Here is an 18,236-nt window from a genome sequence, read left to right as displayed (position 1 = left end):
TAGTGCACAAGGTAGGAGGAAAACCAGAGACCTGCAAGACACCACCCAGGCTTTGTCATTCACCAGCAGTATCACTGGGCAGGTGACGCTCTCTCCAACTTCAATATCATCATATGTAAACACATCAGTGGCCCTCTCATGGGGGACGGGGTGGTAAAAACATATCCTTCTTGCCCTTCCCCCACTAACTCAGAGAGGCAAAGAATCCACCTCACCGGGAATGCTGTCATCAGGGACTGTGGACAACCCATACGTGAGGAAGAACACGAGGAGGGAGCACAGGAGGTGCATACCAGATGGGCAAAAGCTCTCTAAAGGCAAAGGCTTTATTTCAGCTGCAGTGTCCCCTTTCAGTTATATTCTCAATGGAACTGGGACAGATGGCATCCTCTCCCAAAGTCAGGGGGTTCTAAGAATTTGGATGCTTAAAAAAGGCCAAACCACTATTATTCCAGATTGTACTCTGGAGACTCTTCTTCTCTTTTGGCCCCAGAGCCCCCACCAGACAAGGAGAGACATCACAACAACTGTGGGAAAGCTGCAGACAATTACAAGTCATTCTTAAAGAGATTTAATTATTTGAATTGCATCAAAGGGGATATAGTACATTTAAATCTCTGCTACATCACAAACTGCTGTTTTTGTTGTTTTGTTTTATTAAAGACCCACTAGTTCTACCCATCTCCAGGTTTATGGCTACAGAATGGGGGGAAAATAAGTATTACCAACAGAAGAGGAAAAACCAAGCAAGAGTCTGTTCTGTTCCCCAGAAGGTCTTCTCCACTGCAGAACAGAGTCCTTTAAAATAAAAGAAAGGAGGGGAAAGGCTGTGGACTATCGACAACCAGTAACAGCAGCTAAAGTTAGAAAGCGACAGGAAGAAGTCACGGAGGCAGAGCCTGCCTGTTCACAAGCTGTCCCTCGACCCACACTTTCCTAGCCATCCGCAAAGATCCATCTTCCTTAAATTTCCTTTTGACATCTTAACCCTAAACCAAGTTTCCCTGTCAATTCCAATATAATAGAGACACCATTTACACAGGAGGACTGATTTGAGGATTGGAATGATTTGCCACCATTCTGGTAAGCTTATTTAAAAACAGCATGGCTTTAAAGATAAGTTCTATTCCGTGAAGACTGGGTGGGGTTATTAGTAGAGATGGGAAGCATACGGCCCACCAAACAGAGCAGGATACAGAAGAACAATCCACTGCTACTGTAGCCTAGTTGGGCAGAGGCAAAAGCAAGCAACCCCCCGTCTCGCTCTTCCAAGCCCACAAGGTAGAGGGGCATGAGAAGCTGTAGTCTAATGGCTCTAAATAACCAGCATTTAGTGTTAAATTAGGACCAAGGATTTATTCCACAATATAAACTGCAACAATTTGATACAAGCTACCAAAAAAATAGTAGGAGAGGAAGGGAGGGGCAGGGGAAAAGCCAAAATACAGCCGTGGCAAATTACTTACAGAGCAGTCTCTTTTCTACATCACTAGTTCATCAGTGACACTAGAAACTAGACATTTGTGTTCTGTACATCAACCAAATGCTAAAGCACCAACACACTGTTTGGAAGTTTGTTTTGTTTTGTTTTAATTCCAGCCACTGAAACCAACACAGAAGTTATTGCTTTGATAAATAAACCTAGTCTACCAGGAAAAAGAAAAGTGGATAAAGAAACAAACAAAAACCCCAAAAGTGAAAAACTTAAGGTCCCCAATATGGTAACAGAGTAAACAAGAGAGAAACTCCTCAAATGAGGATTTACTGGAATTTCTGGTGCCCTTCTGGGCACTGAAACGGAGTTGGACTCGTAAGCCGGTAAATCCCAGACAGAGGTAAGATTTTAATGCTGTACATGGAAAGGTGCAAAAGCTCCGATGCCTTCCAAACTGGTGGAAACCCCTGCGGAAAAACCAGTCAGCATTTCAAACCTCAACAACCACAAACAGCTCGTAAGGAAAAAAATACAAAAAGTGTCAAAAATTTTTTTAGTTGTTTTTTCTTTTTTTCAAAGAGTTCTGGAAAAATGATCCCATAAGGAATAGAAATAGCACCGTTTACAGGCTGGTTTGAGTACCAGTCCTGCAGCTTTGCTGAGAAATTGAAGAAATCTTCTTGGTTGGAGTCCTGAATTACATTAAGTGGTTGGGGGGGGGGGTTGTTTGTGTTTGTGTTTTTTATTTTCGGCTTGGTGCGTCCTTCACAGTACAGCGCACACAGATGTAGTCTTCCTTCTCGGCCATCTCTGGAGAAACACCAACACAGACCTGGTGAAACCACTGATTGCAGCTGCCATCACACTGGACCCAGTCCACCTGGTTACAAAGAGCAGGGAGACGGGATTTTCAGAGGAAAAAATGTGATTCGAAATTGGGCAGGCCAGCCTCAAGATATTCAGGCCGTTTGCCACTACCGGCCACTGTCCCACCACCGGGACCTCAGGCACAACAGCTACGCCACATGAGTGCAGCTGGCCCACCAGCCAAAGCAACCAAGTCAAAGCCATTCTTCAAGTCGTGACTGCTTTGGGGTTAAGACAGCGCCGCCCTGTGGTAAGTAAGCAAAAGGGCATTACATCGGCATCCCTCCCACCTTCTTAGCGCCGGGACGGTGAAAGCTGGAAGAGCAGGAAGAGGAAAAAGGGAAGAATAAGAGTTTCTTCAAGAAAAGGGAGAAGACCCAGGAACGATGGTTAAGAGCAGAGATATCAGTGGGGGAGGGCTGAGCAATCCATTCAGATCAGCTCAAAGCAGATAAGCAGAAGAGAAAGACCCAGCGAGATGAGGTGTAGTTTACAGGGTTTCTGAGTTAAGGGAAAGCACGTCCTCTATGGCCCAAACCTCACTGACCTCATCTCCTTCTGGCTGCAGGCAGCTCACAGCTGGGCAGATGGCATCTTCATCCTCAGAGTCCTCCTGTTCGGAATAGGATGTGTCTGAGGGCAGGGAATGAGTTTCGGCAGAACGGACTAATTCATAGCTACGCTCTCTCTCTAACTTGAAACTGTTCATGTCCTTGGAGTGGCTCAGTTTGATTTTCTTCTTTTTGGGGGTCCGCATTTTTTTAACTCGATCCCACCGATCACTGGAGAGGCCTTCTCTTTCCAGGCGTCTCTTCAGTTTTCTCTCAAGACTGTTGATTCCATCTCGCTTCCCGCGGCAGCACTCATTCTGGGTGGATAGGCAAAGTCAATTTTAGCCGACAGTTCTGCCTGTTACTCAAACTAGTGAAGTATTAGCTGTATGAGAGTTCGGATGATCTCTCATCAACATTTTAAAAATCCTGCAACCCAGGGCACCTGGCTGGCTCAGTTGGAGAAGAGCGTGCGATGCAATCTTGGGCTGAGCTCGAGCCCCACATTAGGTGCAGAGAAGACTTATTAAAAAAAAAAAAAAGCCATCACATCCCCTCATGTCCTATGGGACAACCTGCTTGAGTTTAGCTAGCCGAACTGTTAGTGCTATCAAAAGAAATAGTGGAAAAAGGAAATGTTAAAGACATGATTAGCTTTCAAATTAGCACCAGAAGATGCGGAGATGCCTACATTCTCCTCTCCACCAACTACAGGAGTAAAAGACTACCATGTAGTTTCTACCTAGGTGTGTATGCTTATCCTTTGACCTACAGACTTCTAAGGAACCGTGCTAATACCTTCCTTCTTTAAGGACATACATTCCCACCCCATACAGAAGTAAGGTTCATTAATTGAACATAACCAGTAATAGTGCTACACTACTCTTTGGTATCGTAATGAAAAATAAAATTCTAGGGGTGCCTGGGTGGCTCAGTTGGTTGAGCATCTGACTCTTGGTTTCGGCTCAGGTCATGATCTCAGGGTCATGGGATCGAGCTCCATGCTCAGTGGGGAGTCTGCTCTTCCTCTCCCTCTGCCCCTCGCTCTACATTCTCTCTCTCAAATAAATAAATATTTTTTTAATTTAAAAATATTAAAAAAATAAAATTCTAAATGGTATTTGATAGTGAGATTCTTCCCTATCCTGACTATATTCTCAGGAGTTTTGAATGTTATAGGTCAGTTAGCTTACTAAGAGAAAGTAGCAGCATCTTTAAGCTAAGACACAGAACACACATGGTATCTATCCCCTTCAAGTAAGTCAGCACTCAAAACAGGCACCCTCAGTCTGATGACCCAGTCCTCACACCAGCTGTCCTGTTAGGGTTAGAGCAATTAAAGCATTTGTTAAACGTTAACTCCAAGATGTTCTTTAGGTTTTGAAAGCTTTATACCAAAAGGCCTTCCCAACTATAATTAGATTTTCATCTCTACAGTATTTCTCTTACAAAAAAATAATCCTGCTTCTAGCTATTATCACATCGGAATGATGAAAAGCACCATGCTAAAAGGAAAAAAAAATTCACGGTCACTTAAAAAACAGCACCAAACTCCAGGATGTGAGCCCAAAGTGATGCCTAACACCCCTCTGCTCATTGACAGTCTTAGGAATGGGGTTGTGAATTAGACAGTTTGCATCTTTTTCATGATCGACACAGCATCTCATTCACTGAACTATTTAGATGGAATGACCTAAAAATCATGCTCCCAACCCTAGACTATATTCCCCAGCTGCCTGTCAGACACTCACCTTCTCACTGCTGGGTCTAGCTGGTGAAATTCGGTCAGTTTGCTGAGCAGGGGTTGGCTTTGCAAGTAAAGTCTGGTAAAGTTCCTGAATTTCAGGAAGGGATACCTGGAGCAACTGGGCTTCCATCAACAGTTCATTCACTTCTGGACTAATACCTGTTTAAAGACCACAACAAAGTGTAATGATAATAGAGGGTGTTTCACATGGACATTGAGACCTGCAAGCACAGCAGGACCACCCCTCATACCCCTCATACCACTGCCACCCTCGCCTTGTAAAATTATATTAGGTTCATGTAATGTGTCTAAAGCCACGATATAATACGAGCCCAAACTAAGATTTTCTCAGGCTTCTGATTACTAGGGAAGTACTAAGTCTACACTGAATCCCCTCTTACTTAATTATTGCTAACACAGAAGAGGTCGTGCATCTGCCTTGATAGCTTCTGCTTTCAATAGAAAGCACAGAACAGGCCAAGACGTGGGCAATCTGGGTGGACTGAGTAGCTCCAACCCCATTACCAAACACATAGTGGGAGGGCATGACTAAGGATTAGGACTCCCACCACGGCTCCAGGCAGAACTCCTGGGGCAGTCAAGTATACGTAAGCACAGCTGACCCTTGAATAACGTGGGAGTTGGGGGTGCTAAATCCCTAAAACAGTGGAAAATCCATGGGTTACTTTTAACTCCCCCCAAAAACTTAAGTGCTAATAGCCTACTGTTGACCGGAAGCCTTACCAATAACATGAACAGCTGATTAACATATTTTGTATGCTTATGTATTATATACTATTCCTAGAATAAAGCAAGCTAAAGAGAAGAGACTGTTAAAATCATAAGAGAAAATACACATTTACTGTACTGTATTTATTGAGAAAACCTGTGTATAAGTGGACCTGTGTAGTTTGAGTCAACATAGAAAAAAGGAGGTAGGTTTCAAGTATAGATTATCTCTACGATCCCAAAGAAGCCCAGGACTTAGCATCTGACTGAAATGGCTGGTATTTAAAAGTCAGTTGGCATGGGATTAACCCTTTCATCCCTGAAAGCAATGTATTAAAGCCTTTTCCTATTTGCTTTGCATTTATAAACCTTCAAGCATGATCCTCCTCCTACCTTGCAAATTCTTAGTAACCCATATCCGACATTTGAGGATAAAGTCTTCATGTATCTGAACAACAAAAACCTACTGCAAGATTACTCTTTACTACCCAGCCCTCCTCCTCCTCCTCATCAACGTAATAAATACAAACCATGGAGGGGGATACAACTTCGGCCAGTGGAGAAGGGAGAGTGTACATATGAGGCTCTGCTGTCCCAGTCATCAGGCAAGGAAAAGGATGTTGTGCCAGTAGGCTGAGACACCTAATGGAAAGAAAACATTTTATAGGAAGGCTTTTTCAGATTAAAAATTCTCCCACCAGTCCAAGGAATGTAGTTTGGGTTATCAAGCAGGCAAACAGGAAAGAAGGACTTCAATTCCCAACTGAAAGAAGTCTCCAAGTATTTTAGATTTAGCCACATCAACTCATATCCACCAAGCCTTTAGTCTTCCTGGTTTTACTTGGACTGATTCCACAGAGGTCAAGAGCACCGTTGGGAAATAAGGTATTTTCTTTGCATGAGAACAGATCTTACAGCCTTTTTATACCCTATGTAATTCTCCTAATGAAGGTTATAACACAATGAACACAGACATGTGCCCCTTTGAGCAAACTGACTGAGGAACTGTCAGATCTCATGCACGTCCACCTTCCTCCCTTCCTTAGTGTTTATTAAAAAGTGCTAGGAGAAACACTCCTTTGACTCTGAACTAGTAAATAAGTAACAGTTGTGTCCCCTCCTTTTGTCAATAAAGGTGAACTTCTAGCCTGTCTTGGGTAAAGAACATAAATGTCTCCCCTATAGGCTACCCAAATGACGACAACTCACCCTATGCAACTAAAATTTAATTCATCATTTGCTAAGACCCAGACACTGTATTTCACAAGCCTGGAAAGAAATGTAAAAGAAAACAAGGATACAAATATGATGGAAATCAATTTTTCGTCTTTTATTTTTGATCAGCTGAACATTTAACTCCTAATTCACTGTGTTAGTACAGCACAAGAGAGCTGCGAGATCTCGGCTAGAGAACTCTGTATGAGATCTGAAAATCAGGTCACACTCATATCAAGGCTGAACACTGCCCTCTGATTGTACTTTTCTGATATTTTCACATTTTTTTCCTGCAGTCACCTTCTATGGAAGAAGACAAAAAACTCTGCCCATCCCAGGGATGGTCAGAAGAATCTTGCTTTTATAGCGGAAAGATCATGGATGGTATGAAACCCACTGCCTTTCCTCTGAAGCCACACACAGTACTCAGACACTTCAGAACTTATTCTTTCCTCCAGGGGCAGTAAGAGACACAAGGCAGAAAGCGCTTTCCCCTCTAGTCAGTGACTTACATGAGAGGAAGCAGGGGGAAAAAAGCAGTCAAATAAAAATCCTAAAACTCCATACATATTAAATATGTGTCTGGAATTCATACACATCAATGGGAAAACTATACGTACCTATGAAAAGGGGAAATCTGCTCTCCAGAAGCAGACTGCCTGAGAGACCCCTTCGGAGTGCCAGGAACAGAGAAAACGAAAGCACGGTCGGGACACAGAGCCCTCGAAGCGGGGAGCTTAAAAGTGAGCACTGGTACCAGTCAAGCCATCACCAGGAACAGCAACAGTACCAGAGCGGAAGGTGCCGGGGAAAGGGACAGAGCTCGGCGGATTCCAGTAACTGGCAAAGGAAAGTCCAGACTCACCTTGTTTGTCTCAGACACCTGTCCTGCTGAAGCTTGCCATCTGCTATACCATAGTCCTGAGCCCACTCGATCTTGCACAGATTTGAGAGTCCCTGATGAAAGCAGCTGCTGGGCTCTGTGTTGCCAGTTCACGGTTCTTTCGATCATATATCGAAGTGCATCTCCCTCAGGAAGGCGAACTCGGATACGCTGCAGGGAAGCCAGCAGGGGCAGAATTTTCTCTAATGGAGGTTTCTCTGACCTCCGACAATGGGGACAAAGCCAGATGCGGGGGCCTTGTGAAATACTGGGTACCGCCACACAGCTACTGTGGAAAGCATCTCTGCAGAGTTCACACTGGATCATGGGGGCAGCTGGGGCCTTCTGACATAGGCAGACTTTCAGCTCCACATCTTGGACAGGTGACAGCAACTTCCCTTCATTGGCTAGTCTGAGAGACTGCAAGGCTTCCATTTCCCTTAGCCGAGCTTCCCCAAGTGTTGCCATCTAAAAAGAATTTAACAATCAAGGACAATGTCAGAGAGAATTCAGCCCTCTCCTAAATCTCAAGGGTCTCAGAGTAGATGATCTACATTTAAATCCTGGCTCCGTCTCACTAAGTTATATGAATGGCCCTGGGCAGCACGTTCCACTGTGGCTAAATGTTCACATGTATAAAATGGAGTTCATAGTACACCTACCTCCCAGGGCTGCAGTGATGATTACCTGAGAGCCCTGTGCCAGAGCACGCTCTGCCGGGCACACAGTGAACAATGTGAGCAATTACTGAGCACATACTACTTCTTAAAGTCCAACTTCCTTGCACATTTACTTCTCTTAAAAGATACAGGCTTTTCACATTCTACGTGCACTAATTCCTGGGGTTCTCCATGTTTTCGTAGTTCCATTAGCTTCTGTGTTCTTTTAGAGAGGTACTTTGGATAGAAAAGTCTCTAAAGCAGCCACTACACGATGGCAGTTTATGCCTCTTACTATCTTTAACATTAAGGCCTTATACGTGGGCTGGACACAGTAGATAATGAAACTGGATACCTCATGAGATAATTAAACAGAAAGCACTTTACCAGACTTTTCTTACACACACATGTGCACGCACATGTACATGCTTTACATAAAATAAGCTCATTAGGGCACAGACAAAAGCAAGCTGCTTTTCTGCAGTGGCAGGTTCTTTCCTCTCTAAACGAGAGCCATGTCCCACGAAAGTGGGGAGTTCAGTTAACCTGTATTAAGAGACTTGAAAATAACACATAAACAGAACCAACTTCACAGTAAAAAGCTGAAGTGACATTGAACATATTCCTGAACAATATTTACAAGATGTCCATTAAGTGAAACCTTTACATGAACGGACTAAGCATCTACTATACAAGGTATCCAATATATAAACAGGTCCAGGCATTACAGATCTATTCATTATGCACCATGAAATAAAAGCTATCTAAATGTGATAAACTAAAATCACTGGCTACGTCGAGAGTTAACCACTACCACCTTGAAACTTAATATCCAGTTTCCCCAGTGAAAGGCTGGACTACCGAAGTCCTCCTCCAGCACTTCACTGATATAGAAACAGATAAATGGGGGGGGGGGGGGGGGGGGAGTGTAGATTTTAAAAACTGAGTTCTCCGCTCTAGAAACAAAAGCTACAGGCTGCAGGAACCACTCCTTTCCCCAATTCTATTCCCAAATCCTTAAAATGTTAATCTGTCACAGTTAAAACCATTCCCAGTTACCACACCCACCCACCATCAGACCTGTGATGATTCACCAGATAAGGTGCCCTGAGTCTTAAGGCCAGAACGAACTCTCCATTATCTCTTTTTGGAATGGGAAAGAAAATGTATGAATGATTAAGGAAGAAACAAAAAGATCTAGAAGTAAATTAGGTAACAAACCTTTGGTATATTTTTTAAAAATCCACTTATTTCTGTAGACAAAAACAGTGTACAGGCAGTATATATGGGTTATGTGATAACAAGGTGCCTCCCTAGAACTCACGAATGGAGAGCAAACAGCTTATCTTTCAGAGTTCTACTATGAAATCAACAGGTAATGTATGAGTTTTCTTAAGCCAGGGATTCATACACTAGATGGGCAGAGACTAGACTCTGAAAGATATAGCATGCAAAATTCAAAACAGACAGTGGCTTTACAAAAATAGACCACAGTAACAGTGGAAAGCAGCTCCTTAAAAAAACCAGAATGATGCTCAAGCAGCACAATCTGATTAAAAACTGACTCAATATACAAATATGCCCTAAGGAAGTCTGTGTCAAAATACACAAATCAAGGCAATCCCACGTCAGTCACCAGAGAAGTCAGGTAGCTACAAAGGAACGGACTGGGAAGAAGATGCCCTGACCAGAGATTAATCCCATCTAGTCCAGTCCTTGGAGCTGGGATAGTCCAATTCTACAGTGGGCAACACTCTGTGCCACTTAAAGCACCCAGGTGGGACTACATCCAACTAAAAAGCTTTTGCTCAACAAAGGAAACCAACGAAATTAAAAGGTGACCTACAGAATAGAAGAAAGTATTGGCAAAGCACACACCTGATAAGGGGTTAATATCCAAAATAGATAAAGAACACATACAACTTAATAGCAAAAAACAAACATAGGCAGAGGATAGGACTATTTTTCTAAAGAAGACATACAAAGACGACACAGGTATATGAAAAGATGGTCAACCATGAAACTGCAAATCAAAATCATAATGCAAGATCACCTCACACCTAGCAGAATGGCTATTATATCAAAAATGCCAAGAAGTAACACATGTTGGTGAGGATGTGGAAAAAAAAGGGAACCCTGTGCACTGTTGGTGGGAATGTAAATCAGTACAGTCACTCTGGAAAACAATATGGAGGCTCCTCAAAAAATTAAAAATAGAAATACCAAATGATCCAGCAATTCAATTCCACTTCTGGGTATTTATCTGAAGAAAGAAAAACACTAACTTATTAAAAAGCTACCTGCACCCCCCATGTTCACTGCAACATTATTTACAGTAGCCAAGACATGGAAGCAACTCAAGTGTCCATCAGTGGATGAACGGATAAAGAAGATGTGGTGTATGTACATACAATAGAATATTATTCAGCCATTAAAAAAAAAAAAGGAAATCTCGCCACTTGCAACAATATAGATGGATTGTAATTGCGTTGGGCTAAGTGAAATAAGTCAAAGACTAATATTGTATGAATCCAAAAAAAAAAAAAACCCAAAAAACCCCAAACCCACAGTTAACAGAGAACAAATCAATGGCTGCCAGAGGCAGGGGGTGGGGAGTGGGCTAACTGGGTAAAGGCAGTCTAAAGGTACAAACTTCCTGTTATAAAATAAGTCCTGAGGATATAAGGTACAGCATGCTGACTATAGTTAATACTGTACCGTATTGTATACTTGGACATGGCTAAGAGTAGATTTTTAAATTTCTCACCATAAGAAAATGTTTGTAACTATGTGCGGTGATTGATGTTAACTATTAACTAGACTTATTGCGGTGATCAATCAAATCACTATGCTGTACACTTGAAACTAACATAATGTTATATGCCAATTATAGCTCAATAAAAGAAAAAAATCTAAGCATCCAAATTACCTATCTTCTTTTGTTCTAATACTGTGGGGCTCACTGACTATGAGTTAAGACTCTGCTTCACTGAGGGTTGCTGGAGTGGGGGGTGGGGTGGGAGGGATGGGGTGACTGGGTGATAGACACTGGGGAGGGTATGTGCTCTGGTAAGCGCTGTGAATTGTGCAAGACTGTTGAATCTCAGATCTGTACCTCTGAAACAAATAATGCAATATATGTTAAGAAAAAAAAAAGAAGAAGGTAGCGGGAGGGGAAGAATGAAGCGGGGGAAATCGGAGGGGTAGTCGAACCATGAGAGACAATGGACTCTGAAAAACAAACTGAGGGTTCTAGAGGGGAGGGGGGTGGGAGGATGGGTTAGCCTGGTGGTGGGTATTGAGGAGGGCACATTCTGCATGGAGCACTGGGTGTTATGCACAAACAATGAATCATGGAACACTTCATCTAAAACTAATGATGTAATGTATGGGGATTAACATAAGAATAAAAAAAATTTATACTTAAAAAAAAAAAAAGACTCTGCTTCAGCTTCTTATGATGATACCAGCTTTGAATCAACAGTGCTTACTAAATGAAGTCAGACTCAAAGGTATCCAATACGCTTTTAAGTGTATTTTTTAAGCATGTGTGTTTGTGTATTTATTTATTTTACTTACTTACTTAGTAAGCTCTATGCCCAACGTGGGGCTTGAACTCACAACCCTGAGATCAAGAGTCACACGCTCCACCCACTGAGCCAGCCAGGCACCCCTTATGTGTATTTCCTGTTGTAAATTAGTAAGTTGGCAGTACAGTTTCACTTATCTGTTAACCTTGATATCCTCAGTCAGCATCCCGGGATCAACCCACAGGCAATGACAAGACAGTCTGCAGAACTCAGACTGGGAGGCCCTCCCTGTACCTGCTGCACCTCTATGTATCTTCTACTCAAAACGTTTACATTTGACAATTTTCAGAAAGTCTTTTTGGTAAAACGGAGTACTCTTAAGGTTACCCTTTTACATACCTTACCAATATCCCTGTGAACAAGAAAGGGTTAGAAATCATCCCCCCTAAGCAACAGAGAAAGAAGAAAAAGCCCCACTACGTACAGCTGAAGCAGTCTCCTTGCTTTCACTTAAAGCTCTCTCCAGGTCACTCAGACTCTCTAGTTTGGTGCTTTTCTTCTTTCCACTTGGCAAGGGCTCCTTGAACTTTCTCTGCTTCCTCTTCAATCCCCAAAGGCCAATGTCACATCGAGGACACAGCACCTAATGTGGGGCAAAGCACAACTACCGGTAAGATGGATTTCAGATAAAGCCTTAGGAAGCCCCACAGTAAAAGCCTAAGCAGTGGGAAGGATGTAAACTTATTATCTAACATTTTCTCTGTCACATGCCACTCTAAAGCCAGAAAACTCTTCTGTATAAAGGGAAGGAGGGAGGGAATGAATTTCACAAAACATTGACTTTGATTATAGATTGGGTGAAACCGTAAGTTCAATGTGATATACACCAATTCCAGTCATAATGTACAACCGGTATCAGCTTACAAAAAATACACAAAGTGCAACTCCAGCACTTCATGAGAGGTGGAGAAGACCATTTACCAGGCTTATTAAATGCAAATGGTGCAGCATGGCCAAGGTTAAAAAAAAGTCCAATTTCAACCCAGACTGAGGAACTTCAATGAGAAAAATGTTCTTCTTTAGATATTGAATGCTATCCCTAAATGTATCCAGGTAACACTTAAAGGTTATTTCACTGGCAGTTCAGAAGAATTTCCCTGGCTCTACTGAAAAAAATAACTCCCAGAATGTAGATCAGTCAGCGACGCCACCTTTGTGAGGGAAGGGACTGCATGTTCTATAAGCTAAGAGATCCTAAGGTCTTGTAGATGGGCTGGTTGCAAACTTACCTCTAAGAGAGAATATGGAGAATTCTCAGTCAAGAATGTATTAGCAGCACATTCCTTCCAAGCCTGGACCTCAGCTACTAGTAATTCCAGTCTTGGTAAAGAATTTAGATGTACTGGGATAGATCGGCCTCGGGTAACAAGTTCTATGAGCGTGTCTAACACTGGCACGCGTCCTCCAACCTAACGAGTCAAGAGAAATTGTAGCAACTTAGAAAAAAGAGTACTTCTCTGCAAAGTGGGAAAAGCACAATTCAGAGTAGACCTACTCCATTATTTCAACATGTTAATTTCATAGAGATGGACAAAATTTGCCAGCTGACCAATGATAGTGGGGGTGTGGGTAACATGTCTTCCTTCACTTAACAAATACTTTAAAAGAACCTAGTTTGTGCTAGTCCCCAAGGATACAACTATGAACAGGACATACACTGTGATCTCTTTGTTGACTTTTTATGCCCTTCCTTGTCATCTTTTTTTTTTTAAGATTTTATTTATTTGCGAGAGAGAGAATGAGGGACAGAGAGCATGAGAGGGAGGAGGGTCAGAGGGAGAAGCAGACTCCCTGCCGAGCAAGGAGCCCGATGCGGGACTCGATCCCGGGACTCCGGGATCATGAACTGAGCCGAAGGCAGTTGCTTAACCAACTGAGCCACCCAGGCGCCCTCACATGTCATCTTGATCCCTATAGATAGCTTGAAAAAAATTAAAGAGAAATGTAGATTTGCAATAACTCAAAAGGTTTTCACACTGACTTATGTTAACAAAAGCAACAATATTTTACTCCAATCCACCCAATGATGAAGTAACTCAGTATAAATTATTCAGAAAACTAAAATGAGGAAAAAGTCCCACTGGTTCTCAAACTTTCATATGCATTAAGAATAATCTGGAATGCTTATTTAAACAAGTTTCCTGGGCCCCACCCCCAGATATTCTGATTCAGGTCACCAGGGAAGAATCCATGAATTTACATTTCTTAACAAGTTTCCAGATGATGCTGATGCTTTTGGTACTGGGACCACATTTAAGGTGTTATTTGTTTATCTGAGTGAGAGAGAGAGTGAGCACAAGCAGGGAGAGGGGCAGAGGGGCAGAGAGGAGCAGATTCCCCACTGCGCAGGGAGCCCAATGCGGGGCTCTATCCCAGGATCCTGGGATCATGACCTGAGCCAAAGGCAGACACTTAACCGACTGAGCCACCCAGGCACTCCTGGCACCACATTTTGAGAATGAGAGACCCAAACTGGAAGAAGAATAAAAACATTAGGTTGGGTGTGGGGAGCACTAGTGTCCCTCTAATACAATGGTAAATCTTAGCTTCACTAAGCAGGTCATCAAAATGTGTCTCCTGATGTGAAGCCATACAAAGTATATAGTATCAGCTGATATTTTGATATTATTCTAAGTAAAAAGTATTTAACTTCAATCCATCAACTCTTTGAAACTAACTTCCAATTTAGAGGAAACACCGAAGATAGAACATACCACAAGGAAATAACCAGACAAATCCAGAAGGCAGAACTTACCACGGGGTAACTATTCTAGACAGTGACATGAAAGAAAGTAGGGTAGGGAAGAAAACACCACAAGATTCAAAGAAACTTAAAGACACATGTCAATAAGGTACAACATGTGGTGGTGGACTAGATAAACAACCAGAAGGGAAATTTTTGGGGAAATTGGGGAAAACTGAATATAGACTAGGAACTTGATGTTTCACTCCTTTGGTATTTATTCTTACAGGATTGGAACTGTAAGTGTGTAAATGTTCTGCTAGACACTTAAAGTGACTCACAAAATACATGCTGTCTTTAATATTTAATTTAGAAATAAATGGAATGCTACCTATGTGTAAAGCAGAATACTGAGTAACATTGTAAAATACATAATCCACTAAATATGAAGAGGCTCCTTGTTGTTAGTCACATCTCTCCATTAGTCCTTAAGTATATGATGCAAGTAAAGGCCAGGCTATTATTTCAGGAATGGAGCAAAACTTGCTTTTTGTCCTTGTGGGCACTATTGAAAACAAAGTACTAAGTAGTATACACATTACAAAATATAAATAGAGCAAGCCTACCCAGAAATATGTCCTCTTTCTGACCTCACATGCTCATCTCTCCTTATTGCAATGACCTCACCTTGCCTTTCTGGCTGCCACCAATCATAAGTAAAAAGGGGGACTGTGATTAAAACTAATCAACTATAGTTCCAACCATCATTAACAAGAGCCTGCATCTAAAACTCCCATTAAGGAAGTTTATGTACACAGTAAATACTTCCCTTGGTTTTTTCTTTGGCTAGCTGGGGTCACCCCTTAATTAAGTAATAATATTTATCAAACAACAGCATATTCTCTCTTCCCTTTTAACTAGAATTGATGACCAGATGTTTTGTTGCAAACATCTGGCTAAATCTGCCTGGTTTGGCATTTCTTGTTAGCAAAATTAATCAATTAGCACAACTTAAAATTAGACAAATATTCAGAAAACCAGATAGTATTTTTTATTCTTGGAATCTGATGGCTTCAACAAAACAGAACTTGAGACTCAAGTATGAGATAAATTTTTAAAAACCTAGCACATTGGGGCGCCTGGGTGGCTCAGATGGTTAAGCGTCTGCCTTCGGCTCGGGTCATGATCCCGGGGTCCTGGGATCGAGTCCCACATCGGGCTCCTGACTCAGCGGGGAGTCTGCTTCTTCCTCTCCCTCTGCCTCTCCCACTGCTCATGTTCTCTCTCTCTCTGTATCTCTGTGTCTCAAATTAATAAATAAAATCTTTAAAAAAATAAAAATAAAAAAAAATAAAAACCTAGCACATTAAATAATTCAAAGATCTTTTTTTCTCAATAGGTCCATAAGACCTACTGATCTACAAAGATTACGAAGATAAAGGAAGACACTCCCCACCAACCACTTTTCAAATGAAGTTATCCAGCTGCAATTGTGTAAATCACAGAATGCCTTTTGTCTGTACCTTAATAATGCTACAAGTGAATTTAACTCTTTTTTATTTAATTTTTTTTTTAAAGATTTTATTTAGTTATTTGACAGAGAGGGAAAGAGAGAGAGAGAGAGAGCACAAGCAGGGGGAGGAAACAGAGGGAGAGGGAGAAACACACTCCCCGCTGAGCAGGGAGCCCAACGCGGGGCTCGATCCCAGGACCCAGGGATCATGAACTAAGTCAAAGGCAGATGCTCAACCGACTGAGCCACCCAAGAGCCCCTGAATCTAACTCTTTTTTAACGTATAGGCAAGTCATTAAGTATGACATCAAACATAGGACCATATATACTTAGTGCTGATTACTTTGGAACTTGTTAAGTTTCATTTCTTTTGTAGGGGTAGGGAGGCGCTTTAAGTCACTACTTGGTGAGGGGCACCTGGGTGGCTCAGTTGGTTAAGCAACTGCCTTTGGCTCAGGTCATGATTCTGGAGTCCCAGGATCAAGTCCTGCATCGGGATCCCTGCTCAGCAGGGAGTCCGTTCTCCCTCTGACCCTCTATCTCATGCTCTCTTTCTTATTCTCTCTCTCACAAATAAATAAATAAAATCTTTAAATTAAAAAAAAAAAGTCACTACTTGGTGAAAAATTCCTACGCCCCGGCCTACTTTCACCTTGTAATCATATAACCAGATTCATTACATCTGCTACTCTTGATTGTCTGTACTTGAAGTTGTTAAAAAGCCAACAAGAGACAACTGTACTCAAAGATCAGAAACTACCTTTCCCCCACAACTTCCATTTTTAGCTTTCTCTTCGATCCTTTTTTTTTTTAAGATTTTATTTATTTATTTGACAGAGAGAGAGAGAGCACATGCACAAGTAGGCAGAGCAGCAGGCAGAGGGAGGAGGGAGGGAGAAGCAGGCTCTCTGCTGAGCAGGGAGCCCAACGCAGGGCTCAATCCCAGGACCCTGGGATCATGACCTGAGCTGAAGGCAGCCGCTTAACCGACTGAGCCACTCAGGCGCCCATACTTTATCTTCAATCCTTAACCAAGTACTCAAGTTTGTTAAGAAGATCCCAAGCTCCCAGAGAAAGTTGGTTGAATTATCTAAACTTTATTGAGCCAACTGGTCAGGACAATAGATGGGTAAGTACATTTACATAAGGTTGAATAAATTATTAATCTGGCCAACCGAAAAGACTGAATCTGTATGGTGAAATCCAACATAGTACCCTTTATTAAATTATTACTCTTCATAGATGCACTTATACACTCAAGACATTTTTTTCTTTTTTCTTTTCTTTTCTTTATTTATTTGACGGAGAAAGAGAGCACAAGCAGGGAGAGGGAGAAGCAGGCTCCCCGCTAAGCAGAGAGCCCGATGTGGGGCTCCATCCCAGGGCCCTGGGATCATGACCTGAGCCAAAGGCAGATGCTTAACCGACTGAGGCACCCAGGCGCCCCGAGACATTTTTTTCTTAAACCAACCTGCAGGGCCTCCACATCCTGAAGCCAGTCCCTGGCTCTCTGCACTGAGTCTTTCAGAGCTGCACCATTTGGCAGATATGCGGGGATCTCCTCAATTTCCTTAACTGCTGTAGCAAGGCTGTTCAATGAATGCCGAGGTCTACAAAAATGAAATATAAGAACTACTTAACATTTTATATGGTGGTTCATTTTTCTTAAGGTTTACTAAATAAGCTAGAAAAACCATTTCAAAAGAAATTCAGTATAGCAAATAAATTTTTTTCAAATGTCAATAACTACTAGATATCAAATTAAGTTTCAAATGTCTGCATAAAACTTAAGAGCATCTAAGATAAAGGAAATGACCCAGTGTAAAATTTAAGTTTTACTTATCCCTGATTTTATCCTGCTATAACCACAAACTTTTCATTTGCATTAGGTAACTTAATGATAATTTACTGTGTTGAACTACATACACTGTCAAGATTCATACCGTTTCACTAAGAAAATTTAAATTCTCTAGGGTATCAACATACCAAAAGCATAGTATCAAAAAATATGCTCTCTGCTCAATGACCACTATTTTAGGGTTACAAAAGAATGTCTGTAACCATGTATTTTTTTTCTTGTACTCTATGTTATCAACTGGACCAATGAAGATCTGTTAGACAGAAAGCAAAATTAAGGAGGGGTGATCTTTCTCCCCTCAGATGGTTTACTTGAGTCCAATCAAATCTCTCTCACACGGGTAAGGTGTCCTGAATTACTAAGGAACAGCAAAAATGTACATTCCTATTCCTGTTGGTAATTACTGGCACTATCTTCATTTTACAGAATGGTGTCAGTAAGACTCCTTGGGAATTTATTAACTGTGGGTTTAAATAGTTTTTCACTTTTTTGTAAAACTTTTTCTT

The 18,236-nt window shown here is 41.8% G+C and overlaps 1 protein-coding gene across 1 annotated transcript in view; it reads right to left on the bottom strand.

Moving 5' to 3' along the window:
- Nucleotides 1–555: 555 nt before the first annotated feature.
- KDM5B (lysine demethylase 5B) overlaps nt 556–18,236 on the bottom strand; it is a 78,716-nt gene continuing 61,035 nt past the window's right edge. Inside the window, exons 20-27 of the mRNA XM_035010303.1 lie at nt 17,344–17,482; nt 12,906–13,085; nt 12,101–12,259; nt 7,410–7,895; nt 5,860–5,971; nt 4,605–4,759; nt 2,850–3,170; nt 556–2,315 (exon numbers count right to left, since the gene is read on the bottom strand). Coding sequence (XP_034866194.1) covers nt 2,178–2,315; nt 2,850–3,170; nt 4,605–4,759; nt 5,860–5,971; nt 7,410–7,895; nt 12,101–12,259; nt 12,906–13,085; nt 17,344–17,482 — 1,690 coding nt within the window. The 3' untranslated portion in view covers nt 556–2,177. The remainder of the gene's footprint in view (nt 2,316–2,849; nt 3,171–4,604; nt 4,760–5,859; nt 5,972–7,409; nt 7,896–12,100; nt 12,260–12,905; nt 13,086–17,343; nt 17,483–18,236) is intronic.

Source organism: Mirounga leonina, unplaced genomic scaffold (genome assembly GCF_011800145.1).
Source record: "Mirounga leonina isolate KUSES-001 unplaced genomic scaffold, KU_Mleo_1.0 Mir_154, whole genome shotgun sequence".
Classification (NCBI taxonomy): Eukaryota; Metazoa; Chordata; class Mammalia; order Carnivora; family Phocidae; genus Mirounga; species Mirounga leonina.
Note: the sequence above shows the minus strand (reverse complement) of the source record. Positions and strands in the feature narration are given on the sequence as shown.